The sequence below is a fragment of the Caenorhabditis briggsae genome (assembly GCF_000004555.2).
Source record: "Caenorhabditis briggsae complete genome, chrIV, whole genome shotgun sequence".
NCBI classification, from domain to species: Eukaryota; Metazoa; Nematoda; class Chromadorea; order Rhabditida; family Rhabditidae; genus Caenorhabditis; species Caenorhabditis briggsae.
This window is the reverse complement of record NC_013487.2, coordinates 11,487,908-11,515,653: the sequence shown is the minus strand read 5'-3', so window position 1 is coordinate 11,515,653 and position 27,746 is coordinate 11,487,908. Positions and strand designations below refer to the sequence as shown.

General features: G+C 40.3%; 8 protein-coding genes across 8 annotated transcripts; 3 read left to right on the top strand and 5 right to left on the bottom strand.

Annotated features, from left to right (window-relative positions):
- Positions 1-458: 458 nt before the first annotated feature.
- On the top strand, positions 459-10,207 carry Cbr-rig-4 (the record flags this gene model as incomplete). The annotated part of the gene is made up of 10 exons (XM_002634325.1): positions 459-798; positions 2,133-2,281; positions 2,393-2,550; positions 2,862-3,303; positions 4,073-4,907; positions 4,955-6,645; positions 6,695-7,258; positions 7,306-9,106; positions 9,151-10,005; positions 10,074-10,207. 10 exons carry the CDS (start codon positions 459-461, stop codon positions 10,205-10,207), a joined length of 6,969 nt encoding a protein of 2,322 aa, XP_002634371.1.
- Positions 10,208-10,738: 531 nt separating this feature from the next.
- Positions 10,739-12,283, bottom strand: Cbr-col-115 (the record flags this gene model as incomplete). The annotated part of the gene is made up of 4 exons (XM_045235935.1): positions 10,739-10,892; positions 10,951-11,464; positions 11,509-11,635; positions 11,852-12,283. The coding sequence occupies 4 exons, from the start codon at positions 12,281-12,283 to the stop codon at positions 10,739-10,741; spliced, it is 1,227 nt and encodes a 408-aa protein (XP_045096261.1).
- A 1,593-nt stretch (positions 12,284-13,876) lies between these two features.
- On the top strand, positions 13,877-15,855 carry Cbr-mec-17 (the record flags this gene model as incomplete). Its single annotated transcript, XM_045235934.1, has 4 exons — positions 13,877-13,956; positions 15,010-15,147; positions 15,200-15,293; positions 15,334-15,855. The coding sequence occupies 4 exons, from the start codon at positions 13,877-13,879 to the stop codon at positions 15,853-15,855; spliced, it is 834 nt and encodes a 277-aa protein (XP_045096260.1).
- A 557-nt stretch (positions 15,856-16,412) lies between these two features.
- Positions 16,413-17,351, bottom strand: Cbr-arf-3 (the record flags this gene model as incomplete). Its single annotated transcript, XM_002634328.1, has 5 exons — positions 16,413-16,499; positions 16,672-16,854; positions 16,900-17,024; positions 17,160-17,256; positions 17,301-17,351. The coding sequence occupies 5 exons, from the start codon at positions 17,349-17,351 to the stop codon at positions 16,413-16,415; spliced, it is 543 nt and encodes a 180-aa protein (XP_002634374.1).
- Positions 17,352-17,927: 576 nt separating this feature from the next.
- On the bottom strand, positions 17,928-20,135 carry Cbr-unc-24 (the record flags this gene model as incomplete). Its single annotated transcript, XM_002634329.2, has 5 exons — positions 17,928-18,755; positions 18,800-18,949; positions 19,015-19,110; positions 19,777-19,852; positions 19,900-20,135. 5 exons carry the CDS (start codon positions 20,133-20,135, stop codon positions 17,928-17,930), a joined length of 1,386 nt encoding a protein of 461 aa, XP_002634375.2.
- Positions 20,136-21,059: 924 nt separating this feature from the next.
- On the bottom strand, positions 21,060-21,789 carry Cbr-ora-1 (the record flags this gene model as incomplete). The annotated part of the gene is made up of 3 exons (XM_002634330.2): positions 21,060-21,221; positions 21,272-21,655; positions 21,703-21,789. The coding sequence occupies 3 exons, from the start codon at positions 21,787-21,789 to the stop codon at positions 21,060-21,062; spliced, it is 633 nt and encodes a 210-aa protein (XP_002634376.2).
- A 1,608-nt stretch (positions 21,790-23,397) lies between these two features.
- Positions 23,398-24,080, top strand: CBG17730 (the record flags this gene model as incomplete). Its single annotated transcript, XM_002634331.1, has 2 exons — positions 23,398-23,466; positions 23,526-24,080. The coding sequence occupies 2 exons, from the start codon at positions 23,398-23,400 to the stop codon at positions 24,078-24,080; spliced, it is 624 nt and encodes a 207-aa protein (XP_002634377.1).
- A 1,254-nt stretch (positions 24,081-25,334) lies between these two features.
- CBG17731 lies at positions 25,335-26,451 on the bottom strand (the record flags this gene model as incomplete). Its single annotated transcript, XM_002634332.1, has 3 exons — positions 25,335-25,494; positions 25,543-26,148; positions 26,198-26,451. The coding sequence occupies 3 exons, from the start codon at positions 26,449-26,451 to the stop codon at positions 25,335-25,337; spliced, it is 1,020 nt and encodes a 339-aa protein (XP_002634378.1).
- Positions 26,452-27,746: the final 1,295 nt, after the last annotated feature.

Genomic DNA, 27,746 nt, shown 5'->3' with positions numbered 1-27,746 from the left:
TCCAAACCGTTCAGTTCTCTCCTTGTATTTCCGTATCATATAGCAATCCCCAATTCCTCTTTTCAATCTATTAGCATCCAATATGTAATTGGGCACAGAAGCCATATATATTATACGATATACATATAAGAGAAGGGGGATAAAAAAGTGAGAAGTGGAATCGTCCTTTTTCCCCAACCAACTTTTGGTCTGTATGTTTCTTCTGTTTTTTTGCTATTCCTTTCTCCCTCTCCTTCATCGCCACCACGAGTCTTCTTAATAGGGAAAAAGGCGCCAATTTAGTATGTCTCTCGGCCCGATTTATTTCTGATTATATAGTACTTTTTTACATCCGTTCGTATAGCTTTTCTCGATTTAAAAATCTGAAGTCTTACAACAATTGATTTTTATAGATCAACGTGTCGTCAAACGCGGAAGAGGCGACTGAAAAACCAAGAAGGCGTCCACATGGAGGAACGATGAATTATCGCATTTTTCTTCTCTTCTGTACTACTACGGTACTATGGTCCGTGGTATCAACACAGCTGGTCCTCGGAAAACCTCCAATCTTCCAAAATACTGGTCCAGTGGAACAGAAAGTCGCCGTTGAAGGCGAAATCGTCCGATTAAAATGCGACGACGCTGAGCTCGCCGAGCAATACGAATGGCGAGTCGGTGATGCGTCTGGCGATTTGATTGCCGCTTCTAGATTCGCCCAAGTCACGGTTTCCCGAACGAACGACAACCAAAAGTACCGATGCGTGGCGAGGAACACAGTTGGCGCCGCCATTTCCCCACCTTCTGTGGTTCGATCCAAGTGTAAGTTTTTAGATGATTTCCGCCTTTTCCTTTCCCTTTTTCTGACTCATTTGACCTGATTTGAAAAGAAAGCGTTCTCCTTTTACGCATCTTCTTGATTAGTAATGCTTTTTTCTCCCCAGTCGTAAAGATCATCCTGTTAGTTAGAAGTGACCATATATATGGCTACTGCTACAATATGCGTCATAAGATTTGTGTTGCAAAAACTAGTGAGCTTACAACTAAGAAAAAGCCGGAAAATGACCAATTTTGGTGGTGTTGTCGAGGTGTCAGGTTTCGAATATACATAGGTAGAGAAGAAAGAAAGTGACCAGGGTCTTTCTATATGTTTCCCAAACACCTAGAATACATATATGTTTGCTCGATCAACACAAATACATAATAAAGGACTTATTGGGCGCAAAAAGTGAGGGGAAAATAATAAAGAAAAACTGATCGAGAACTATTATGCTTGAGCAAAAAAAAAACTGAAGGTCTCAGAACGACAACTACAGTAACCTAAAAATATTTTCATTTTCCAGATTTATTATCCTGATTTTCGTGCGTTTTCAGTCTGTTTTTTCATTACCAAAAATGATTTTGCGACGAAAAACCGACAAAAAGCATTAAGCGAGAAAATCCTGAAAATTGAAATAATTCGAGGTTACGGTAGTTGTTGCTGTGGGACCGTCGGGCACGGCCACCAGATTTTCTCTTTCACAGCTCCGATTTTGCATACTAGCATAATACATCTGGTAGTTTATTACTCCAGTAACAGGTGTTGTGTTAAAAAAGTTACTAACAGCTTCTTATTACACTACAACGTTATCTCATATTCCTCAGTAATGAAGGCATTCTGGGGCATCATTGAGAGTCTTGGCAGATGTGTTCACAAGATTTATGAGGCGCTATCTTATGACAACTCTCATATAATTATGCTCACAATCTTTTCTATTCGCCGCCGCCGCGCAACCCCACTTTACGAGAACATGCTCTCACCACTACACACCTCTCTGTGAAGATGGGTTTCGGCACTCTCTTGTGCTCCAGAAAAGTGTTTATGATGACAGTTTGTGAATAGTGAAGGCAGGCGGTGGTCTTGCGGCGCGGCACAATTTGTTTGTAAGCGAGAGAGGGATCGCACTGTCCTCCCCCATATAATCAGCTTCTCATGTTCGAATTGAGCAAACTATTGGAAATGCGCCCGCGAGCCGGTTTGAGAATGAGAGGGAAAAGGTGCAAAAGAAACAAGATGCAAAAAAGTATGGATCACACAGGTGGTCAAGTTGACCAGGTCAACAGAAGAACGGGGGAAGATTTGCATAATAAATTTGCCATATGTTCTCGATTTGCAGATTTGGATGATTTCGATGCATCAGATGAATCTGCTCAATATGATGTTCTGGCAGGAATTGGCCGACACTTTGTTCTCCGAACACCACGTCTTCTGTCTTCACGAAACCTCGATATATCGTATTCTTGGATCAAAGACGATTCAAATCAGGTGAAACTTTGAAAAAAAACTATTTTTAAAACTTCGTGAAAAGTTGTGTAGGGTATACCTCTTGTAAGCTCTCACTCAAGTACCTCTGTTTTTATTTGAACTGTTGTTTAGGTCACTCCGGACGCAACGCACTTTGTGACAGCGAATGGGGATCTCGTGGTGACCAGTGTGAAACGAGATGATTTTGGAACGTATAAACTGATGGCTAGCAGTGATGATCTCAAAGAAATTGTTTCCAAGGAATACATCGTCAAGGATAATGGCATGGCGTAGGTTTTTTGCTTGAAAATAAGTGTCTGCCCCAGTCCCAGAAACTAAAAAATTAGAAAAATCAGTAGGTAAAATTTTATGAAAATCACACTATAAAACTTGTTACTACTAAACAGTAGCAATTATTAATTTTACTACTGCTAGCACGAAAATTGCACTTGCCTAACAGTAGTAAACAATGATTTTACGATCGCCTAGCACCAAGACAAATTTCTCTCTTCTTGTTTCATTTTGATAGTCAATGTGCCTTTTTCAGTTTTTAAAAAAATATGAAATATCATAAAGTTGCCTAATCGTCAACAATTTTCAGACCATCTCTCCAAAACACCCTCTCCATCATCTATTTTTCACCGGAACGAACCATCGTCGAATCTTCTATGCCACATGATGAAAAGTTCGATTGTGTGACATCGTTCGAAGCCAAAGATGACGTTCGAATCAGATGGTTTTTGAATGGTCAACCAATTACTGGATCTGAAGTTGGAATCAAAACGACGATGAACAATCGGCGGCTTATCATCTCAAACCCATCTGGATTCACACGTGGAGAGCACAAACTTGAGTGTCGAGCAGACGCAGCGATGGGAAGAACATCGGATCAGAATTCGGCCTATCTGACATTCATCAGTCGTCCAGTTCTCAAAGATTTGCCAAATGAGATTCATAAGAAAGTTGGATCCAGTCTCACCCTAAAGTGTGGTGTGAAGAAGAAGAGTTCAATGGATATCAAGTGGTACAGGAACGGATTAATGGTTAGTATTATCTAGCTCAGTGGGGTAGAGATACTTGAGATTTTTTAATGCTGCTCTTCTGATTTCTATTGTACCAAAATTGCGTAATATTGGAGTAGATGGTACATATTTTATGAGTGTTTGAGGATTAGAACCTAGTCCCCCTACTAACAAATCTAAGAAGATTAACACAGTGTTATGACGTGGTGACGATGGTTTTTATTTTGATTCTTGTCTCGTGGTCACTGAAGACGTTTTTCATAGCAACGATCGATGCGTACCCATCTAATTATCTACTTGTCGTTTTCTCTCTGCTTGCCTTTGCCGAAAATCATCACCTTTGCCGAAAATCATCATCGCTCTCCTCTTTAACGTCTTCCTCGCAGTACTAATTGTGCTGGATTACGTACTCGAAGCCCGTTTCCGGAATTCGGAATTCACGGGGACAAGGTCAGATGGAGTATCGAGATTATGAAAGCGTAGGGAAGAGAGATGACACATTTTTTGTTGTGGTGGAGAAGTTAAAGGAGGGGAAGCAGGAGGAGACAAACAAGCACTTGATGAGACCATATGTTTTAATTATACAACGAAGAAGAAAAAGAGGAACTGCACCAGATTGTGACAGCACTTCGACTGCTGAATCCTGAATTTAAAATTACCCCCTCTTGAACGTTTATTTTGAGAGAATGAACACTTTAGACGGAATGGGAAGAATGATGGAAACTATGCAGTTATCAACTTAAAATGCGCAAATAAAGATTGAGACCTAATCTAAACCATGATTTTCTAGATGAATACACAACGAGGGAAATTAACAATTGATCGTATTCGACAAGAGGATTTTGGATTGTACCAATGTGAAGCCGTCAACGAAGCTGGAGCTGATATGAGTAGTGTATGGGTCAAAGAAGGTGATATCAACAATGACACGATGGTGATGGGAATGTCAGAAGATGGACGGTCTCTGGAGGAAGAGATTAGTATGGAGACACCTCCGCCACGGAAGCTCAAGTTTTTCGATAGCTCTAAAAGTCAGGAACAACTCTTCCCATTCACTTCGGATATTGAATCTTCTCAACGATTGACCAAAACTCCAAAGGATCTAACTGCTGCTTCTGGAACTGATAAGATCACTTTAGAATGTGCTGCTGCTGGAAGTCCCCCACCACATATTGTCTGGTTTCTGAATGGAAACGGAATTCAAACGGACAGTGTGAAGTACGATTTTTCAAATGGAGATCTTACAATACACGATATACGAAAATCTGATGAAGGAGAATACACATGCGAAATTAGTGGAACTGATGTTAAAGCATCAGCTAATGTTCAAGTGAACGGTGACTCGTTGATAGAATACGGACCAGCTGATCAAAAAAGTCTAATCGGTACCAACGTTGAATTTTCGTGTGAAGTAGCTAAAGAATATGCTAGAAAAGCAACAGTGGAGTGGTATTTGAATGACGCCTTACTGCCTGTCAACGGAAATTCGGGGCTCAGAATTTCTAGAAATCGAAAAGGAAGTCTGATTATTCGACAAGTTGGACCTGACAATACTGGAGAATACAGATGTCGTGTGACAGTCGATGGGAGAGAGGAGAACGCTAGTGCCATGCTTCAAATTATTGGTAAGAATTAGATTTTGGACTTCAATGAAATATAATTTTTATTGCAGAGAAGCCTGCGATGCCTGAACGTGTCCGCGCAGAACTCCATAATGAAACGATGCCAGCAAAAGTTCGTGTTCGGTGGAATGAGGGATTCGATGGAAATGAGCCAATTATCAAGCATGCTATTGAGATTCGAACTATGGGACCAACGGGACTTTGGAGTGATTGGACAACTGCCATCGACAATATTCCAAAAGATGACGGAAAACCATGCTGCTGGGCTGACATTGAGGATTTAAGACCTTCCTCAACTGCAGAGTTCCGAGTAGTGGCTTCCAATAAACACGGTCCTGGAAAACCATCGCTACCATCTTCCAGTGTTACCATGCCACAGCAACCACCATCAGCTGCACCAAGAAACGTTGCTGCATCTGCCAGATCTCCTCATAGTGTTATGGTTCAATGGCAACAACCGAAAGAGGAACAGGATAGTGGAGATTTTCTCGGCTATGTGGTGCGGTATAGATTAGCTGGATACAGTTCTCTGACTTGGAACGAGAAGAATCTGACTACAAAGGATGCACGTAACACATTGGTTGATGAACTGATAACATGGAGAGAATATGAGATCCAAGTAGCGGCTTACAATAAAAGAGGACTCGGAGTTTTCAGTGAGAGTATTGAAGTGACAACTGCGGAAGGAAGACCAACACAAGCTCCAAAGAATGTCCGTGTGAAAGTACTCAACTCAACGGCAGTCTCATTGGAGTTCACAGCTCCAGAACAACAGCGGATTCCTGGAGTAAATCTAGGTTACAAAGTACAGTTCTGGAAAGGAGAACCTGAAAAAGGAGAGCTTTACAAACAAGTGATTCTTGATCCTGATCGACGCCAACTTAGTACTGTTGTCAACGAATTGGAAAAGTTTGGCCACTACAACCTAACTGTTCTCTGCTTCACGACTCCTGGAGATGGTCCAAAAAGTAATATTCTACGAGTAGTGACAGAAGAAGACACTCCAGAAGCTGTAGATGAGTTGAGTATTGCTGAAGTAATGTATAATGGTGCTGTTCTAACATGGAATCCACCAATGAAGGAGAATGGAATCGTTACTAAATACACGATTCGTCATTGGGCATCTAGTTCTCCCGATGTGAAGACGAAGCATGAAGTGGATGGATCAACTACAAACATCACTATAGATGGATTGCAACCATCGACTCGCTATGGAGTCGATGTAATGGCTTCAACGAAAAAAGGAGATGGACCAGTAGAAGAGACGAAGTTTGAAAGTGGAGTGCCACCTGAGCTGCCAGGAAGACCATCGATGCTTTCCATTGGAGATATTTCTGCAACGACGGTTCAACTTCATTTTACTCCTGGTTTCGATGGTCACACGGCTATTCGTCAATGGATTGTTGAAGGAAAAATGGCAGATTCCAGTGTTTTCGCTCATATTTTCAATGTTAGCTCTCCGAAGGCTCGCTCAATTATTGTCACTGGTCTCCGACCATTCACTCAGTATCAGCTAAGGTTGATTGCTGAAAACGTAAAAGGACGTGGTGCGCCATCGGAACCATCAAGAACTTTTGAAACGCTACAAACGAATCCGGAGACTCCAAGCCAACGACTTTTCACAGAACCAGTGTCTGCAACTTCTATATCAGTGTCCTGGACGCCTCTTCTTGCAACCCATTGGAACGGACAGCCCAAAGGATATTTGATTGTATACAGAGAAGTAGATGAAGATAATTGGGTAAGTCACAATTCAATCCTAACCCTTATAAATTAATCATTCATTTCAGAAAGAAGTTCGTACACCTGCACTACGGTCCAGTGAGCATACAGTCACTGATCTTCGCCCTTTTACCACATACGAAGTGAACGTTTTCTCCGAAAATGTGTTTGGAAGAAGTCTTCCGACAGATGCAGTCAAGGCGAGAACATACGAAAGTGTTCCATCAGGATCACCCAGAAATATTGTTGTGACTGCCGAAGGATCGAAATCTGCTATTGTCAAGTGGGATCCAGTTGCTGAGTTATCCACAAATGGAGATGTGATTGGGTACAAACTACGTGTTGTGCCAGAGAGAGAATCTCTGATGGCAGACGAAACAAGAGAAATCGACGTTCCTGGGCAATCAACACTGATGACAAAAGTGTCGAATCTCCGCCCATTCACTAGTTACTACGTATACATGTCTGCGTACACAATTGTTGGAAATGGTCCGGAGAATTCCACTCCCCTCTCATTCGAAACATTGGAAGACGTCCCGGCACCTCCTGAATCATTCCAATGTTCTCAAATCAGTGAGCAGGATGTGCGAATGAAATGGCTGCCGCCAGGATCACCAAACGGAAAGATTACGGTATTTTTGAATTTAAAAATCCAATTTACAATAATTACGTTTTTCAGAACTACGTCATCTCGTATTGGAAGTCTCATGAACCCAGATCAATGGCTATTGATGCTCAAGTTGCTGGAAATTTGCTGATGTTCTCCGCGATGAGTTTGAGCCCGAACACTCAATACACGTTTGCAATAAAAGCGAAAAATAGTAAAGGAGAGAGTGAAGAAGCTGTGGCAGAAGTGATGACATCGTCTGTCAGATTGCCCGTGCGGAATGCTCCTGCACCAGTTCGAGACACAACATCCCAACACTTGGCGACTGAAATCACGATTCGATGGGACGAATCGCTTCCAAGAAAACTGACTGAAGACGCGGAGAGTCCTGTTCGAGCTGTTCAAGTGTCCTATCAGAAAACCAACGAAGACGAATGGTTGACTTTGGAAAAGAAATTCGAGTACTCCAAACGACGTGCTGTCATCAAACACTTGTCTCCAAATTCAATGTTCCGTTTCCGAATCCGATTTATCGGTGACTTCCTCGAATCTTCGTGGTCACCGGAATCTGAATGGATGAGAACTCTTCCGTCCGCTCCATTTGCGCAACCAATATCACTGAAAGCAACTCCATACGAACGAAACAGTGTGCAATTGGAATGGGTAGTTCCTCATAAATCCACATGGAACAGTGACGCCATCGGATATCGGATTCATTACCGCGAGTATCCGTCGAACGAAACGTGGCAAATGGAAGAGATAGCTGTACATGATCCACACGAGGATAGAGAAGAAAAGGTTTTGGCAAAGCTCAGCACTTTCCGGCACTACATCATTCGTATGCGATTGTTCAATTCTGAAGGTGAAGGACCATTCTCCGCGCCAGTCTTTGTCTACGTTGGCTACTCAATTCCAAAACGAAATCTGACAAATATCATCACCGAGCCACTGTCATCCTCATCGATTCGTGTAAAATGGGACGCTTGGCCGAAAGAAGACAGCGAAACGGTCACTTCATTCAAAGTTCGATACGTCCCAGTTGCATCTGTTCTTTCCTCTGTCAGTAGTGAAGAAGAAGTGATGATTGTCGATACAAACGAATGTATTCTCAGTGATTTACGCAAATTCGCCGAGTACCAAATCTCCGTTTCCCCCTACAACCGTGCCGGCGAAGGAAAGATGAGTCAAGTTCGTGAGAAGACGTTGGAAGACAAACCAGGACCAGTTGGAGTTCTCAGATTCAGTGATGTTCTTATGGACTCTGTCAAAGTGTCTTGGGATGAGCCAGCTCAACCTAACGGAATGGTCATCGGATACATTGTCAATTATAAGGGATATCGAATGCAGGAAGAGTTCAAAAATGAAGACCAACAACGGACATCGCGAAACTACTTCGATTCCCATGGGTTGGCTGAAGGCGTCACCTACTTCTTCAGTGTTTGGGCAGAGACGTCGGCTGGTAAAGGAGAACTGAGATCAGCAAACGTGACGATTGGACCAAGCAAAGATGGACCATTGCCTCCAAGCAAACCTCAAATCACATCTGGTCAAAGTTATGTAACTTTGAGTTGGAACGATGTGGCGAATTCGGATGAAATTGTTGGACATCTTCTTCAAGCTAAGCGAGTGTCAGTGGCCGAAGAAACTGAAAATGGATATGTTTCACAACGACCACGAAGGAACGAAATCAGAGGAGCGAAGAGTGCAGCTCAGACATCGGCTTCTTCCAACTCGAACAGACCAACTCACCCGATTGGAGAATGGATTACATTGAGACCAACTGATGGAAAGAGTGAGAAAGAACAAGTATCCTACAGAGAGCTTCAACCATCTAGTTTCTATGTCTTCCGGGTGTTCACTAGGAACGTTAGAGGTAAGTATCTCCAATGAAGTAATTGAATAATTAGTTATTTTCAGGTATTGGAAGAGCAAGTCCTGAGACTGAGCAACTGTTTGTTCCTGAATCCATTCCTGATGATCCATTCTACACGACTTGGTGGTTCATGGCTCTTGTTGCTATGGCTGCATTCGTATTGATTGTAATCATTATCGCGATTCTTTGTGTGACTGGTAGCTCTGCCAAATATCGAAGAGAAAAACGATCCCGCTCGATTGACAGTCTTCAGTTGGCTGATGGAAACTTTGCATCATTCCAACTGAAAGGAACATCAGCTGCCAACATGACGAGAAGTCGTGAACTTCCAACTCGTCCTGGAACGACTCAATCTTGGCTTTCTGATCAATCGAGGGAGCCTCCTGCGTACGGAAGTGTTCTGGGAGATGGGCGAAACAATGGTGGTGTTATGAATATGTATGGTTTGGCAACTGATGTCATTCCACCACTTCCTAACAGCGGACCACCACATGCCAGCTTGGAAGCGATGCAGAAGCTCAGTGCTCTTGTCGGAAGAGATATCAGAAGTCAGAATACCGCATATGTCGTCTCATCGTCAGCTCGGGGTTCCGATAATGAACGGAATGAGTATATGCCGACTCGGTCGGATCTTTATGGAACTAGATCGGAATACGGTCGTGTGGAGTATCGAGGGCACATTCCATCGTCATCAGGAGGTTCACAGCCACAAGGAAGCCCACAGCAACAACAAGAACCGTATGATTCATTTGATGAAGAAGATGATGTGGATGATGACACCGTTATCCGAGGAGACCGAACGATGACTGATGGAGCTGATGACATAGCAAGACATTATGGATCGACTGATCAATATCGAGACACATGGAGGAAAGTTCGAGACACTGATATGGTCAGAGGTAAGTAGAGATTCAAAATCAATAGGGGATTGTACAGTACAAGATTTAAATAAATTAATTAATTTCAGCACCAATTCTCACCAATCAACAACCAAGTAGTGCAGCTGGAAGATCTTCCACTACAGACAGTACAAGTGAAGGTCCTTGGGCCAACATCCCAGCTACTCCAAATTTGACAGCCGGATTCTCCAGTTTCGTCTAGCTAGCCACTTTCTACTTTTTCTTCACACATTACTCTCTTTTTTTCTAGATGTACATAGATCTGTGACTTGTTTTCTTCTTGTCTCATTGTCAATGTTGTTTCAAAATCTTGCCTTTCTTCCCTTGTGTTTTTAGTTTTTGTTCCATATTTTTTCTGTACCATTCAGAGTTATTTTCCACCCCCTTCCCCCTTTCTCATCTTATTTTTCTACCGGTGACTTTCAAGAACCGAAACTATCAAACTTAAAAATCCCTTTCGAACACTTAAATTGTTTTTCTGGCCTATTCTAAAACGGGTTGTTTTAATGATGAGTTTGTTCCTTTATTTTCCCCACACCTTCCCTGACTATTAGAATCTCGTGTATTCGTTTTTGCCCTTTTTTGTTTTAACTTTGCAACTGTGGTGTTTTGTGTTCAAAAACACATCACGAATATAAATTTATTTCACTTTAACTATAAGACACACTAGTTTGAACAATGGCTTGTATATACAGATAGAGAGAGATCAAGTAACAAAAAGAGGCAGTGTCAATCATGGAGATGAACGTTTGAGAGTCTTTTTCACATCCACTTGATATCCTGGTTCGAGGACCGGTGGTGCACAATGATCGCAGGATGCTGGAGATCCTGGCGCTCCTGGATTTCCAGGTCTTCCTTGAAGTCCTGGCCGTCCTCCTACTCCTGGTCTAAAACATAAAATTGAGAGTGTGTTGAAATTCTGAAATAAAAAGTAAAAAATCTTACGCTCCCGGGTTTCCCTGTTGTCCTGGTGGTCCCTTTGGTCCTGGATTTCCTTCCGCTCCTCTCGATCCAACACCTCCTTGTGGCCCTTTAACTCCTGGTGGTCCTGGCGGTCCGGCAATCTCTTCCTCTCTATATTGCCCATGTTCTCCCATAGATCCTGGCAATCCAGGTGGTCCTGGTGGTCCGGGTGGCCCTGGAAGTCCTGGTACTCCATCCTCTCCATCAAAAGTGTTTCCATCTAATCCAGGTGCTCCTTGCTCTCCAGTTCTTCCTCTTGGTCCCGGTGGTCCTGGATATCCTTGTGGTGCTGGAGCACAGACTTGGCATGGTTCTCTATCAATATCTGCGACTCCATCTCTTCCTTGCCCTCCATTGGATCCTGCTTCTCCATCGGATCCATCTCTTCCAGATTGTCCTGGAGTTCCTGGTGGTCCAGGTGGTCCAAATCGTGGAACACAACCACCGCCTCCGTTGAATCCAGACTGACCATCGCGAAGGATGGAACCAGTTTGTGCTGAAAAGAAAAAATTCCGAATTCGAAGATTTTAGAATACCTACGTCCAACAAAAGTTGGTCTCGTTTGATATCCCTGTGAAGATACTCCACATCCACCTCCTCCTCCTGAATGATAATCCTGTTGAAGAGAGTGAAGTGTTGGACGTCTGGCACGAATTGCTTCGAGAACCTAAACATAAAGGAGGTACTGTAAACCGCGAAACCGAGCGTTGAGACCATCTCTATTTCTGCAAAAGATATCAGAAAGTGGTCAACTAACAAAATATTTTTGATATTATGATGAGTATTTTATCAGTTGATCAAATTTTTATATCTTTTACAGAAGCCAAGATAAATGGGCTTTTAAAGTCAGCGGTTTAATTAGAGTTTTTTCCAAATCAACTACCTCTGGGAAGAATCGATATTGACCATTGGAAGTTGGAGTGCCGACTGAATCGTATTGTTGTCCAGAATACTGTCCAGAATATTGCCCATAAGAAGACGCTGAAGCATATCCACCGCCACGTTTCGTTCGTTGAGAAGTTTTGTTGAATGATCGAATCAATTGAATTTCGATTTCGTCAATCGCTTTGTACATTTTGAATGCATCCGCAGTGCATCGCCCCAAGCTGTCATCTACTGATGCTAGAGTTTTTTCCAAAAGTAGTAAGTTTGAAATTGAAATTCTACTCACAACTGCCTGAAGTGTGGATGAAATCAGAATCGGAAGAGCGAAGACGGACAGAACTGCAACGAAGACGGCGACGGATGAAGAGAAAACGGCGAGGTGTCGCATTCGGAGTGCCAAATCTTCTAGCTCTTGATCGTTACCCTTCATTTTCTGAGCAATGGAATTAGGTTTAGAACAATTTTAGTAGAGTGAATGAAATTTCACTTAAAAGGAGAAGTCAAAATATTTAAACAAGACATCCAGAGAGGATACAACCGGACATACCACGAAACCTCTAATAGAAGGGGCTGTCAAGTTTGAGCTAATTTATCTCGGTTTCTGTGAAAGATATCAAAATTTGTCAACTGATAAAATATTGTTGATATTATGATACACATTTTGATAGTTGACAACTTTTTCATATCTTTCACAGAAACCGAGATAAATTGTTCAAAATTGAATCGGGACCCTTCTATTACAGGTTTTACGGTATTTTGATTTTTTGAAGTTGTCGGTTACAAAAGTGGATTTTTTCAGAAACTGTGATAATAGGAACAGCATCTTTTTAGGTCTGTTCGAATTTGGAACTTTGTGAATTTGCACGGCGGATAATGGAAGTGTAAGATTTTAAAATTTTTCACAATTTCCACAGAAATTTTAGATTGCAACCCGAACCGTCACCTTTGAACTCATTTATCTCATTTCCTGTAAAAGATATGAAAAAGTGGTGCAGTGACAAAATATTACTGATATTATGATAAACAGTTTGTCAGTTGACCGCTTTTTGATATCTTTCACAGGAACATATATTTACTCAAAGTTGGGTTTCCCTAAAAGGAAGCGGAAGGAAACGTTGCATATGATCTCTGAAAATTATAGCATCTCTTATTCAAAGTATTCAAAGGGTTCAATAACGCACAAAAAGAAATGGAAGATAGAAAATATTACTGAATTGAAAAAGGATATTGGAAGTCTACCCCTTTACTTTTAAATTTGAGCCAATTTTACTCGGTTCTTGTCAAAGATATGAAAAAGTTGTCAACTGATAAATTTTTTATCTTGATCTCAAAAATGTTTTGTTAGTTGACACATTTTCGATGTCTCTAATAGGAGCCAAGGTAATTAGCTCAAGCTTGACAAGCCTTTCTATGACTTTTACTGTAAGAAAGCCAAATCTCAAATCAAGAGTTCTAAACGAAAAAAGAAGTTCAAGAGATTAAAAACTAATGAAAATGGAGAAACTCAAAAGAAGATGTTCAGACAGCTTTTGCTTCATCTTCTGCCTTACCGAATAAGACGAATCAGCGTGTTATCAGTCGTTTTAAGTGTAAAAGTGACGGTGGTGATGAAGCTGCTGCTGCTGATGAGGTATGCGTAGTTTACAATGATTATTGGGTTGAAAAGAAGAAGGCGTATTCTGTAATCTCGTTTTATGTCTACAAGTCTTCATCTGAATTCTGATCCCTTCCTCTTTTTCAAGACAAGAAAACATGGGTTCCTCTTCCGGATGTTGCATAGTTTGTTCTCAAAAAAGAAGACACATCTCAAGTGTGTCATATCCGAGAATGTTTCAGAAATGAATCGTCGTTGTTTGCAGCTATAAAATTCATAGGGTTTATCAAAAAAAGGGTTACTGTGGAAGAATTCTTGGGAAGAGAACTCGGCAAAAATGCATGAAAATGGAGTGGGAGGAGACAAGAAGGATCGGGGGAAGACGTAGAAGAGCCACCACTTCCGTCAGTTGCTCTCGCCGATTCGATCATGCAAGTCAACGCGGATCTAAGACCGATTCTCGGTCCTCAACTTGTTCGTTTGGATCCCATGAGAATCAAGCAGCTACAGTGAGTTTCCGGAAATTACTTGGTTACCCTGGGACTATTAAAAATGGGCATATCTCTAGAAAAAAGCATCCTGGAAGCCCAAAAATTGTTTAAAAAAGCTTTACTTTTGATTCAAAGATTCAAAGCTACTGAAACTTTCAAGGCGATTCCTCAAGTCTAGGTAATGATGATTTCTTGCTCGTCATAGTTTCTTGCGATTTTCATGAGATGAAGCAACATTGACAAGCGATAACTCAGCTCAAAGTTGATAAAATCATTTGCTCCACTTAAGTTTTATGCTATTACAAACTTGAGTTTCCTGGTTCGTTTTCTGTCTTGTAAAGTCATCAATTCTGAAAGGGTTTATTCTTGAGAATAATTCAAAATAACCGGAATTCAGTTGTTATTTCAGTGTTTCTGTAAAAAATACTACCTCCCCGGTTATCATGAGATAATATCATCACAAATCAACTATAGCAACTTTAAACTCATCTCTAGGTGATTCTTGTGATTCGTTTTATAACCTGTTCCATTTCTTTCATCATTCTCCTTTATCCCACCTCTCTCTGTTTCTTCTTATCATCTGAAGAGGAAAAAGGAGAAAAGGGACTCAGTTTCTTTGAACTGAAGTCAAAAATCTTGAAAAAAAAACGCGGTTATAACATTTTAAACATTGCCACTAAAAATCGGGAGAGGGGAAATCGAACCAATACTCAAATTAAGGCTAAATTTGAAAGTCAATTTTCTCGGATCTGGTAGTTTTTCAGCAAAAACAAAGTATATTTTTAAAAGTTTTTGTTCTCAGCTTTCGAATGATATAGATTCCATCTTTCATATCACATTTACAACCTTCCCTAGTGAGATACGTACCTCAAAACCTGGGATGGAAGGGCCCGAATTCTGTCAAGATTGAGCCCTTACATCTCCGCTCCTGTCCAAGATAATAAAGTTGTGTCAACTTACAAAATGTTTGTGATATTATGATAAACAGTTCATAAGTTGACAGCTTTTTGATATCTTTCACAGGAACCGAGATAATTGAACTCAAGTTTGAAAGTCAGGCTGCGTTTTCAGAGATCCTCAAGTGTACGATGCGATCGATAGTCTCGCCAAACTCTCGGCCCATTGCCTCCAACTTCGTACTCCATTGACAACTTGTGAGAAACTCATCAATTCTGATTCCACTTTATATCTCTCATGGAAATACGATGAGTAAGAGAGAATTATCGTTTAGAATACAAAACTCAGAAACTATCAATTCTAGGGAAGAAAAAGTGAGCCGTCTTCTTGGATTTGCCAAAGTGGGAAGAAAGAAGTTGTTCCTTTATGATGCTCAAATGCAAACGTACGAAGGAGAAGTGAGTTATAATAAATTCAAATCAGGAGTGACTTCTACAGGTTCTTTGCCTTCTCGACTTCTATGTTCACTTCTCAACTCAACGTCAAGGCGTTGGAAAGCAAATTCTGGACTACATGTTCTCACAGGAGCATGCTGAACCCTATCAATTGGCTCTTGACAATCCATCGGTCACTCTTCTCGGTTTTATGTCCCAGAAATATGGAATGAATCGACCAGTTTGGCAGAATACCAACTTTGTTGTTTTCGACGAGCTCTTCCAATCGTTGTCTGCTGAGAATGGAGTTGGTACGGTTGATTTCCAAAGCTGCAAGTATAGAATTTTCAATTCAGAGAAGTCACCACCAGATGGATGGCGTCGTCCAATGACTCCACGTCGGTTGGGAACTGGAATGACTGACACTCGTTGGCTTCAACACGCTGTCAGTGGACATCAAAGCAAGGGAAATGCGATGGCCGCTCCAGTCGATGCTGACATGACTCCACAAGGAGCGCTGAGCAACCGAGCTCATCAGGCCAAAGCCAGAAAGGCCCATATTCTCTCCAGCAAGCCACTTTGGTGATCCTGAAGTTCACAATTCCTGTCAACCTGCTTTCTTCATATATTGTTCTTGCATTTTCTGCTATCGTATGTTATTCTTACGCTCTCGTGCTTTTAAGTTTTTTCGAAATTTATTATACTTAGCGATGTGTTTAATGAATAAAATAAAAACAGTCACCACATACTCATTCAGGACAATTTTTTATAAAAATATTATTCATCAAAACCCAGAAAATAAATTAAACTGTTGAGAATGAGGTGGACCAGCCATCGATTACTCTCCGACTAGAACACCGTGGTGGTTTCAGAAAAGGTTGACCATAACACGGCCAAATATCACATAAAAAGGACGAAGCCCGGGCCGATTGTTGGGGGAACGGAGAGAAGAGAAACGGGGTACCAATAACACACAGAAAAAAGAAGCGCCCAGTGCCATCAAAAAATCAAAATCTATTTAACAAAACACTTAGTTTTAAAACGGCTGCGTGGATTGTAGTGGTGGTTGGTTAGGATAAATATTTATGGGGACAAGGATTTACACATTTTGGAGATGGGAACTTTAGACAGAAAGTTGTGCAATTAGGTTTTCGACAATTGGTTGGAAAGCCAGTCAAGACCCTCGTAGAGTCCGTGTCCTTGAGTAGCGCATGTAGCTTGGATGTACCACTGAAAAAAGTTCTCATGAATTGAGAGATCGGATCGTTCTATTTTTCTTCCCAGTCTAAGAATTAATCTCCGAAAAGATCGAAAATAATTCGCTCTATCCGCTCTTTTGCGGAAAAAAGATTTTATGCCGAGATAATAAGAAATTGAAAGCGGATTCTCGAATTCCACTCACCTGTCTTGAACGAAGATTGTGAAGTCCGAGCTTGTCGGTCAATTCGGCAGCAGTCATCGCATTTGGAAGATCTTGTTTGTTGGCGAAGACCAGGAGAGTAGCGTCGCGGAGTTCATCTTCATTCAGCATCTTGTGCAATTCCTCACGAGACTCTTCGATACGTTCCTTGTCGTTTGAATCGACCTACAGTAAAACACTTTAAAAATCAAACAAAATCGAATCACTTACGACAAAGATGAGTCCTTGAGTGTTTTGGAAATAATGCCTCCAGAGTGGACGGATCTTGTCTTGACCTCCGACATCCCAGACAGTGAAGGAGATGTTCTTGTATTCGACGGTTTCAACGTTGAAACCTGGAAAAAGCTATTTGACATTCATCGCAAAAATCAAGCGTTTTTCAAAAGGATAAATCCCCCACGTTTTTTCCAGTGATTGTTATAAATCTTTTACCGATTACGGCAGCAGAAATCAAAGTTCAGAAAACTTACCAATAGTTGGAATAGTGGTGACGATCTCTCCAAGTTTCAGCTTGTAGAGGATGGTTGTTTTTCCGGCAGCATCAAGTCCGACCATCAAAATACGAACCTGGAGAAAACGTCGTGTTTCTTGAAAATCCTTAAAAAACCAACCTGTTTCTTGCCGAAGAGGCGATTGAAAAGAGATGAGATTGTTAAACCCATATTGAAGCCGATTCAACACCTGAAAATCACATAGGTATAATGAGAATGTGTGAGAAACGGAATACGAAAAGAAAGTTCAGGAGAAAAATAATGCATGACAAAGCATGTGACAAAACTGGCTCGATAAACAACGCTATTCTTGCCGTTATTGCGCGCTTCCGGATGTATTCAAAGCAAAAAGAGTTGCTGAAAACGAAAAAGTACATCAAAATCGACCTATTTAGCGCGAAAAGCATGAAAAATCATGAAAATCGGCAAAAGCAATGCTGATTTGCTGGATGTCGTCCCAGCCAGCCACACACGTGTAATTTCGATTAGTCGTTCGTGGCGAGACCCGCCGGTCGGCAAACAGCGCCTCCCTTTAAACTGAATGCGCTCGCTTCCCGATGAACGCTCTCGATATGGACATTTTATCGTCGCGCAAAAGCTTGTTTCGTGCAAATTTGTATACAAATTCATGCGACAAAGATTCTTATAAAATCCGTTTTCATGAGGGATTCGATATTTACGCATAAGAAACATTTATTGAGGTTAAAGAATTAAACTTGAATTGAAAAAAGAGTATTTCCAATGAAATTAAATCCAATCGGCCATCCTTTCAACTAAATATTTGAGTTGCATGGCTTCCTGTATGCTTCCTCGCACTTTCAAGCTTCCATTCATATACGCAGTTACGGGAGAAAGTTCTTTAGTAATTATCTTGCCGAATACAGCGAAACTAGATTCAAAAACGACATCTGGATTCAATGCTGTTCCCTTGTATGCACTTCCAGCTCCATGTTTGAGATCAATACAGATAGGATCCACGTCTGCACAATTGATTTGAAAGACCCTTCCAATCAACCGGACTAGATGTTCATCTATAGCCATGTTTGCCACAGTTATCAGATGATCGATGTCAATGGAAGGCTCAGTCGAAGATGATGTTGGGATATTTGTGGAAGTGGATGGCACATCAGATAGGTCCACGAGAGGTGCTGCTTCTTTCGCCTTCTCTTCTGCGGCACACTCCTTTGCGAAATCTTCAAACGCAGGTCCAATCACTTGCCATAACTGCTGCCCTGCATCAGATTTTGCAACACTGCTCAACGCAGCCATTCCCATATTTTCTCCTTCTTTCACAATCTTCACATCAGACATCTCAACATCCGTAATTTCAACTCCAAATTGGCACGTAAATGTCCCAAGTTCATCTTTGAAATTAGCAGACATGATTCTTCGATCTTGAGAATTCGTAATATCACAAATCCTCTTTTTACTGATGTATCGGTAGAGCATAGTGTTGGCAAGTGTTCTAACAGAAGCATTCCTATCTTGAACTCCACAAACTGCAGCAATTGGATCTCTGATTTTAAGGAATACGGTGGCTCCAAGTTCAACCAACCCTCGATCAATTGTAATAACCTGGAAGTTGGTACATATAAATCTGATTGGTGATCGAAACTCACTTGTAGCGGAGGAACATTGAAAGCAGTAATGGAAGTTGTTACTTTATGTGTGGTATCAATACAAGGCACAACCAACGCGATTCCAGGTCCCCGTGTTTTCTGAGCCCGTCCTAGTCGGAGAACCACTAATTTTTCACTTGTCGAGATGAACTGAAATAGATAATTATAAATCGGGGAGATGAGTGGAGAGAACCGGTCTTCTCCAATTTACTTACCTTGAGTGCGAATAGAAGAGATAATGGCATCGTCATCACAACGAATAGCATTGAAAAACCATAAATCACAAGTTCGACGGCGGATAGGGGTTTTATCTGAACGATAAATGTTTTGAACGGGTTACTATTATGCTGGTACAAAAAGTAGGAGCTGTGGGACTCACAACGACAACTACCGTAACCTAAAAATGTTTCTACTTTCAGGATTCATTTTCTCGGTTTTTACAACCTTTTGTAGATTTTTTCAGCTATTTTCTTCCAGAAAAGTCGCCAAATAAACATTTTTGACAGTGAAAGAATTGACTGTGAAAAATGCACGAAAATCGTGAAAATGAATCCGGAAAATAACAATTTTTAGGTTACTGTAGTTGTCATGGTGGTACCTTCGGCCACGGCCAAAACTCCGATTTTTGTGACCAACATACCGTAAGACCTGTATTAGAAGGGCCGGTTTTTCTATTGTTCGAAGGTACCTCCGGAAGGCCCGTATATTTTTCCGTCCATTTTTTCCATGAATTTTCATTGGAAAAATCCGTGAATTCTCGTTCAAAATTCAAAAAAAAAATCTATAAGTTTTACCCAAATTCAAAATTTTTTGAGCAGAAAAGGGTATTTGAACCTATTGATGTGTATTTTACACTGAGAACGTAGGGAAATGTTTTATTTTGAAGGGGCCCTTTTATTACAGGTTCTAATACAAGTTTTACAGTAATAAAATTTTGCTTGCGTGTTTCAGGTTGTTCTGGAAAATAAATCACTCACATTTTCTTCCATATCTTGCCCGTAATCCCTTGAATAAGTAAAGTTTCCGTACTTGCTCCCAAGAACCATTCCTTGTCTGAAAATGTTATTTTTCCAAACTGTATAATTCATCCAATAATTTACTTTTTCGGACCCACATAACCCATTTTATCAAGATCATTATATGGTGCATATGTGAATGCCGAATCGAACGATCCTTCCGGCATTCCGTATTCCATTACGCTTTGGTTCGGATCTCCGAAATCAACAACTCCAGAATATCCTTCAAGACTTTCCATTTCCAATTCCTCTTCTGGTGCCTCCGGATCGTTTTGTGATAGCGCCGAATATTTGTATGATGAAGAAGAGAAGAACGTCATTTTATAGATGAATAGAGAAGAAGAGGTGGTCGGAGAAAAAGAAGTAGAAGTAGAAGAAGAAGAAGAACTTTTGCTCTTTTCTCTTCTCCTCTCTTCTTTAGCTTCTATTCTATTCTCTATTTCTAAGTCTCTTCTCTCTTCTTTTCGAGCATCGATCCCTGGCCCTCCCCGTGCACAAATGCATTTATTCTTGCATTTGTGAGGACGGATGGTGGTGACTTGAATGTCTCTTTTCCCAAAAGACTCATCCACAGATTATGCTGCTTGGGTTTCTGTCACACAAGACAATTTGGGGGTTTCTAGTGGGACAGATGTGTTTCTTTCAAGTAAACCTATACTTAAATTTGTATCCGGTAGTCAAAAAAAAAGAAAAAAAAATAAAGGGTTCGGGAAAAACGGGGTACTGTAGATTCGTTCTTTTTGTTGTTTGAAATATTATGAAGATGTAAAACTCGGAGATGTTGTGGATGGGAATACCGTAAAGCCTGTATGACACCAATCTAATAGACCCCTCTAATAGAAGGGCCCTCTGATCGGGGCTTGGAAGAAATAGAAGGGCCCCAATCAAGATGTGTCGTTTAAATTTAACCCATTCCGTACGTTATCAGTGTAATAAACTCTGGAAAATTCACAACCTTACAGAAATTTGTTGAAAAACTCATTTTTGCTCAAAAAATTCTTAAATTTTGGTGGAATTATGACATTTGAATACATTTCGAATGAGAATTCACCGAAGTTAATAGAAGGGCCCTCTGGAGGTAACATTAGCTCAAAGTTAAAAACTAAGGAGCCCTTCTATTACATGTTTTACGGTGTATTGAAATCTGATTTCAGTAGAATTCTTTATTAAATAAATATGTTATAAAATTCTGGATATGTCAGTTTCGAATAGTGGATATATACAGAAAGTGTCATGTAAATCGTTTAGTGGCGTGGTCTTGGTGGTCCATGTGGACGACTCTTCCACAAATCGAAAAGCTCGTCCTTGACTTCCTCGTCGAGCTCCTCAAGGATGGCGAACTTTTGCTTTCCGAGAGCCTCGAGTTTCTCGTTGGCTTCCTTGGCAGCTGGGGAGAGCTTGGCTTCCTGGAAAAAAAAATTTTTAACTTGAAATCACAAAAGAATATTTTATTTACCTTCTCCTTGTACTCTTGCTCCTCCTTCTCTCTCTTCTCCTTGAACTCTTGGAACTTCTTCAAGTTGTCTCCAGTGAGAACTTCCTGAGCAAGAGCATCAACCTTCTCTGGCTTCTGAGCGAAGGGGATGGACTTATCCTTGAAGATAGCGTCGAACTTGGCGATGATATCCTTTGGAAGTCCACGGAGGAATGGAAGTGGTGGTCTCTTATGGATGCTCTTACGGACATCCTTTGGAAGAGATTCCATAACTTCACGAGTCAATCCTTGCTCCTCATAACACTTATCTCCTTCTTTGTAGTCCTTCCAGATTTCAGTGATTTTGGTTTGAGCCTCAGCAGGGAGATCCTCAAGGAATGGTGGAAGTCCGCATGGTGGTGGTGGCTAAAATTTTGTGAATTAAAAATTTCAAACTATAAAAAGAAACTCACTCTTCCGAATCCACATCTTCCGAAGCAAGGCTTAGCCTCAATGGTAATCGCCAGAAGAAGAAGAGCAGCTGCGAATTTAGAAATCATTGTTGAGCTCCGATGTCCTTTTCCACCGGAATACAGACCTTTTATACCACAAAAAAGCATCATCTCGGAAACCGAACCCTTCGCCAAACAGTGCTCCTTCGTCTCGATCTCTGCACTCTCTTCTCCCTTCACACTATCTCATTTGATGCTGATCTCAAACCGTTGTTGTTGTTTTTTCAAGTACCGCCTCCTATGTCCATTTTCGATCTTTTTTGAGAAAACGAGGAAAAAAGAAATGAAGCGAACACTTGGGAGAAAAAAAACGGATGCTTTCACTTGAGGAAAAACTCTCTCATTTGGCAAATGATGTCATCGGATGATTCGACGAAGACCAAAGAAGATCTAAACGTCTTCTGGTCGTCTTTTGTAATAGTTCTGTATCATTTGAAGACTCACCTCAAGAAAATAAAGATCCTTATCAAAATGAATCAAATAAGTACACAATCCAATTTTTAGGTTGAACTTTGATGAACTGTGAAATGATAATGTAGTTCAGAATCAAAGGGAAAACCGGTTTATCAGACCTACTTCAAATGTAGAATAAGAATTAGGATTTGAATTAGGTAGAATTAGAACTTGGAGTGTAGTTAAGAATAAAATTTCATAAATTTGGATCAAAAATGTTCAGATATATCGTAAAACCTGTAATAGAAGGACATCCACACTTTCAAGTTTGAGCTCAATTATCTCGATTCCTGTGAAAGATATCATAAAAGTGTCAACTGATAAAACACTTCTGATATTGTAATGAACATTTTATCAGTTGTAAACATTTTATTAGCTTTCACAGAAAACCAGATATATGGGATCAAAGTAGACGGATTGGGTGACGTTCTATTACAAGTTACGGTGTGGCTTGGAGCAAAAGTATAAAAAAAGAGCAAAAGTTATGAAAAATGAATCGGAGAGTTCAAAACAGACCTAGATTGAAAACTTTGCATTCACAGAATTTTTGAAAATTCTTAGCTTTTCAGCTATTCGACGATTTCTGAAATACATCTGTTTTAAGTACAAAAACTGGTCAAAAATGGGTGTTTTTCAGAAATAGGCGAATACCTGAAAAACTAGGAGTTTTCTAAAATTTCTGTGAATGCAAAGTTTTCAATCTAGATTTGTTTTATGACCTCCAAAAGTTTCAAGGTTATCGGAAACTTGGCAGCCGAGCTCTAGGCGCCTAAAAATGATCAAAATGGCCGAAAATCAACTGAAAAATGCATCTTTGTAAATCTCATTAAACTGTTACTGTACATATATGGTGAATGCAGGTCTGGAAATTTCAGAACTCCACTATTGCTAGACCACTCTTTGACTATTGAATTCAAAACTCCTCTCCCAAAACTGAACAACATCAGTACCAGTTTCTGATCTATCCAACATTAACTTCTCTGACTTCTTCCGTAAACTTTTTTCTCTTTCACCTATCTTTTGAAAATACTTTTTTGTTTCTTGACACAACACACGACCAAAAGATCTGTTCCAAATGAAATTTATCATTATTTTGCCAGCCTCTCGATCCTCTACGTCTTCAACACTATTTCATTATGTTCGCTGGACGGTAGGCCGTGTATAAATAGGGGTTTCTTCTTCTCGTTTCAAATCAAGTCAATCATGATTTCTAAGGTTGTATTCGTCGCTTTATTGGCTATCGCCACGGTTCACGCTAAGCCAGGAGGCAGAGTAAGTTACCTATTTTCTCTGTCAATTTTGAATTCTAACAATAAGATCTTACTTTCCAGAGATCTCCACCATGCGGAATCCCACCATTCTTGGACAGCCTTCCCGAGGATGCTCAAGAGAAGATCAACGACATCTGGAAGGACTACAAAGAGGGAGACAAGTGTTATGAGGAACAAGGATTGACTCGTGAAGTCATTGATGCTCTTCCAAAAGACGCCAGAAAGAACCTTCACAAGAGACCAACTCTTCCATTCTTGAAGGGACTTCCAAAGGAGACTCTCGCCAAGTTCGAGGAGATCTTCAAGGACAAATCTATCAAGTGGAGCGAGAAACCAGAGAAGATCGAGGCTCTTGCTGAGAAGGAACTTTCTGGAGATAACTTGAAGAAGTTCAAGGAGTTCAAGGAGAAGAAGGAGAAGGAGGATAAGGAATACAAGGAGAAGGAATCCAAATTGTCTGATGAGGCCAAGACTGCTCACGAGAAGATCGAGGCATTGAACAAGCAGAAGTTCGAGATTCTGGGAGATTTGAGCGAGAAGGCCAAGGAAGAGCTCTTCGATTTGTGGAGAAGCCGTCCACACTTCAGAGGAGGACGTCATGGAGGAAAGCACTAGACCATTTCACTGTAATAATTTCGTATATTAAAAATTTTGTAAAACCTGTAATAAATTTGATATTTTCTCTAAATTTCTGTAATTAGATTCCCAGGAGGGCGCCAAGAGCAGATTATGGTATTTTGTTATGGAAAATAGGGGAAATTGTCTCATCTAGTTTTATCATCCAATGCAATTGAGAATGTTTGTTGTCGTTATCCTTATCTCCACTTCCTGATTTTTTCTTGCATCATCCAATTCTTATTTTTTGACCTTGACCACTTCATCCCAAACTTTCCAACCGCATAGAGTATCACAGACACTCATCAAAAGTATGCGCTGAAAAATTCTAAATACCGTAAAAGAAGAGACCTTATAACTTGGAACTACTTTATCTCGGTCCCTGTCAAAAATATAAAAAATCTGTGAACTGATAAATTGTTTGTCATAATATCACAAACATTTTATTAGTAGAAACTTTTTTGATATCTTGCATAGGAGCCAAGAAAAATCTTCTCAAACTGAGCAGTGTCATGGCATCGCAGAAGGGCATCTATTTGAAATTAGGCAGTGAGGCAATTTTGAATGCGTCGCGCGTCGGTGTGGCGGTCGAAAGCTGAGTAGCGGCGCAAGAAAGCTGAGTAGCGACCCAAAAACGCTTAAGACGGTATAATTTTCGAAACAGATTTTGAAAATTTAAAAAGTGGGCCAAATTTTGTGACGAGATGTGACGAGCAAAGAGGCCCACTTTTGTTAGCGCCTGTTCGCGGTGCCGTGCAGTGGGAGCCCTTCTATTACAGGTCTTACGGTATTTCAAGCCTTCTCCATTTCTTCTATTGTTGTTTTGATGTTGATCTTCCGACAGACCAAAAAAAATCCATCTCGATTGCACTGAACATCTCGTTTTTTTGCTTGTTTGGGTAAACAGAACGGCACAGGAAAAAGTGATAATCGGTGAGCAAACAAACCATGAAGAAACAGCAAAAAATGGATGCGCAATTCATGAAATTGTCACGAGTCCAGCTGGTCATTATCCATATGGTCATTCCGGTCAATTTGGGGTTTTTTAAAAGGGTTGTAAAAAACGCGAATACCAAAAAACCTTTGAACGAGGATTCGCAAAGAGAAATGTGGACAGATTCTTTTAGGTTTGTATAACCGCTTCAATTAGAAATGTGCATTAGTTGGGTTTGAATTCCTTAGCTTTCCATTAGTTCAGCAGGTTTTCATAAAAGTTTATTAAAAACAACGAACAGAAAAAAAAACAAAAAACATTCAAACATTTACCATATCGATGTCGTCCAATACCAAGAAGATGAAATCGTTTGCTCCCATCTTAACTAGCGCCTTCTTCTTGTCAGATTCTCTCTCGATCACCATATCTCTATCGGTTTCTTGAAACCAATTAGGAAGCGTTTCGAACTGTTTTCTGATTCTGAAAAAATTAAAATTGAAAAATCATTCTCTACGGAATTTCACTTACTCTTTAAAACTTGGGAGTTCTCTTGAGACTCCAGCTTGTTCAAAGGGTGTCACTTCATCGAAGAACGACTCCAACAACATTTCATCATAAAATATTTCTTGTCCAGTACGAAGAACATGTAACATTTTCACATTGTCTGCATATCCTCCTTTCAACCAACTGCGAATGAACAAACGAACATGGCCGTTTAGATGTCCAGAGCATTGAAGTGCAGCACTTTTTCCTTTAAAATTGTTCATGAACTCGTTGAATGGAAACTTGAGCGCGTTCAAAGAAACATGATTGATATTGTAGAGATTCGATTCTGGAGAGATATGTCCAATAAATTTCCTCTCCAAGTGAATGCTCTCTAGATCCGAGTGACTATCAATGAACTTTTCAAGATGACTTATTCCAACATTCTCAGCCATAATTTTTGCTCTTTTTACAAATGGAATCCATTTGTAGCTCTTGAAGTCAAAAACAGCGACGGTGAATTCCAGATTCCGGGACTTTCTGAACAGATCGAGAAGATGATTATGTGTTTCCGAGACAATATTTTCCTTGGATTCACAGACGAACTCGGATATAATTTTGTTATCATTTGTTGCATACAAACCGGTGATTCTGAAATTTTTAAACATTTATATTAGAAGAAGTAGAGAAAATAGTTTACCTTGGGAACGTATCCAGTTTGAATGCAATCTTCTCGCAATTGAAGAAATTTTTGTCGGAAGTCTCAAATCTGATTCCAACTGCATCTTTTCCAAAAACCATCATGATTCCAGATACGTTTTTGTTTCTAAAGCGGCTCATCGAATCTACGGTTCTTTTGGAAGCCATTGACAAGAAAAATGTAGATTCGGCTGACATCTCCTTGAGAATATCTTCTTGAACGAGTGATGGGAGTCCCGACCAAGCGACTGGCATTTCTATAAAAACGTTGTATGATAAAATTGAAAATATGAGAACGGACAACTGAGTCACGAATGACCAGATGAGGAGAGAATGAATGACATTAGGAAATGAAAGATGAGTGGGTCCACTAGGCGGAGCTTCCCTTGAGCACTTCGGTCCACCTGCAAATGGAACCTCCCGTCTGCACCTCCAAACATTGACTGTAGGTTTACAATGTCGTCAATGCGGCGTTCATCATAAGCAGATGACGTGGAGGGGGATACTGGTAGCAGTGAACAGCGGTCAATATTTCTATGCACTAAAAAGATTTATCAAGAAAAGCGATTACAAAAGTCGACAGGTTTATTATTGAGAAAGGATTGAAACACAAGGTTGACCTAAATGAAAATAGGGATTTCATAAAACAGGTATGTTAGAAAAGTCACATTTTCAGATTCGATAGAAACTACAAAAGATGCATGTACAGTACCGGTCAATAAGATATGTATACAGCAACGTATTTTTAGTAAATTTTCGGTCATTTTCAATATTTTCAGGAGTCTGGAGCTTGGCTGTCAAGTTTTAGATAACTTGGAGAGGAAAACAAATTCTGAAATTCGAAAAATTTGCGAATTTTTCAAGTTTCAGAATTTGTTTTATCAGACAAAGCATGTTTGAAAATCCTAAAATTGTTTTTGTAGACTGGCTATGAAATTCATCTATTCGTGTCTATTACCATGGTTTCGAAATGACCGGTTTCGAATTGTCGCAGGTTCGAAGTGACGCGGACCCCAATGTTCTTGTCAATTTGAGTTAATATATATATTTTTTTCAAAACTTTACCTTTTCCATCATAGATCTACAGGGAATATCCAAATGAGTCATATTTTGATGAGAAGCTTCATTATCTCTGTTTTCGGAGGCATGGTTGTTTTTATATTTGCCATAGAAATAAGAAAAAAAAATTAGTTGTTATGCTCATTTCTGTTGTTTTTTTCTCAGGAGAAAAAATGCATTCAATTTTTTCATTAATATTTAAAATGAGGCTTCTTTTGAATTCGTTTTCCCCACCTCCAATATTCTCAGCCATATAATTATAACCCGGCTCGAATATCCTATTTTTGGAAGGGGTTTCCATATTCCCACATCTTTTCTTCATATTTCTTCTCTTCTTCAGAATCCTTACGTATACGTCGATACTCTTTTGTGAGGGAGAGGAAGTCCCACTCAAGATATGCCTTTTCTTTCTCTCTCGAAACCTTATTCTGAAGAGAGAGAGCTGATAGAAAAAGAGGAAGACGGGTTTGTGCTCTTTTGTGCTTTCTCCG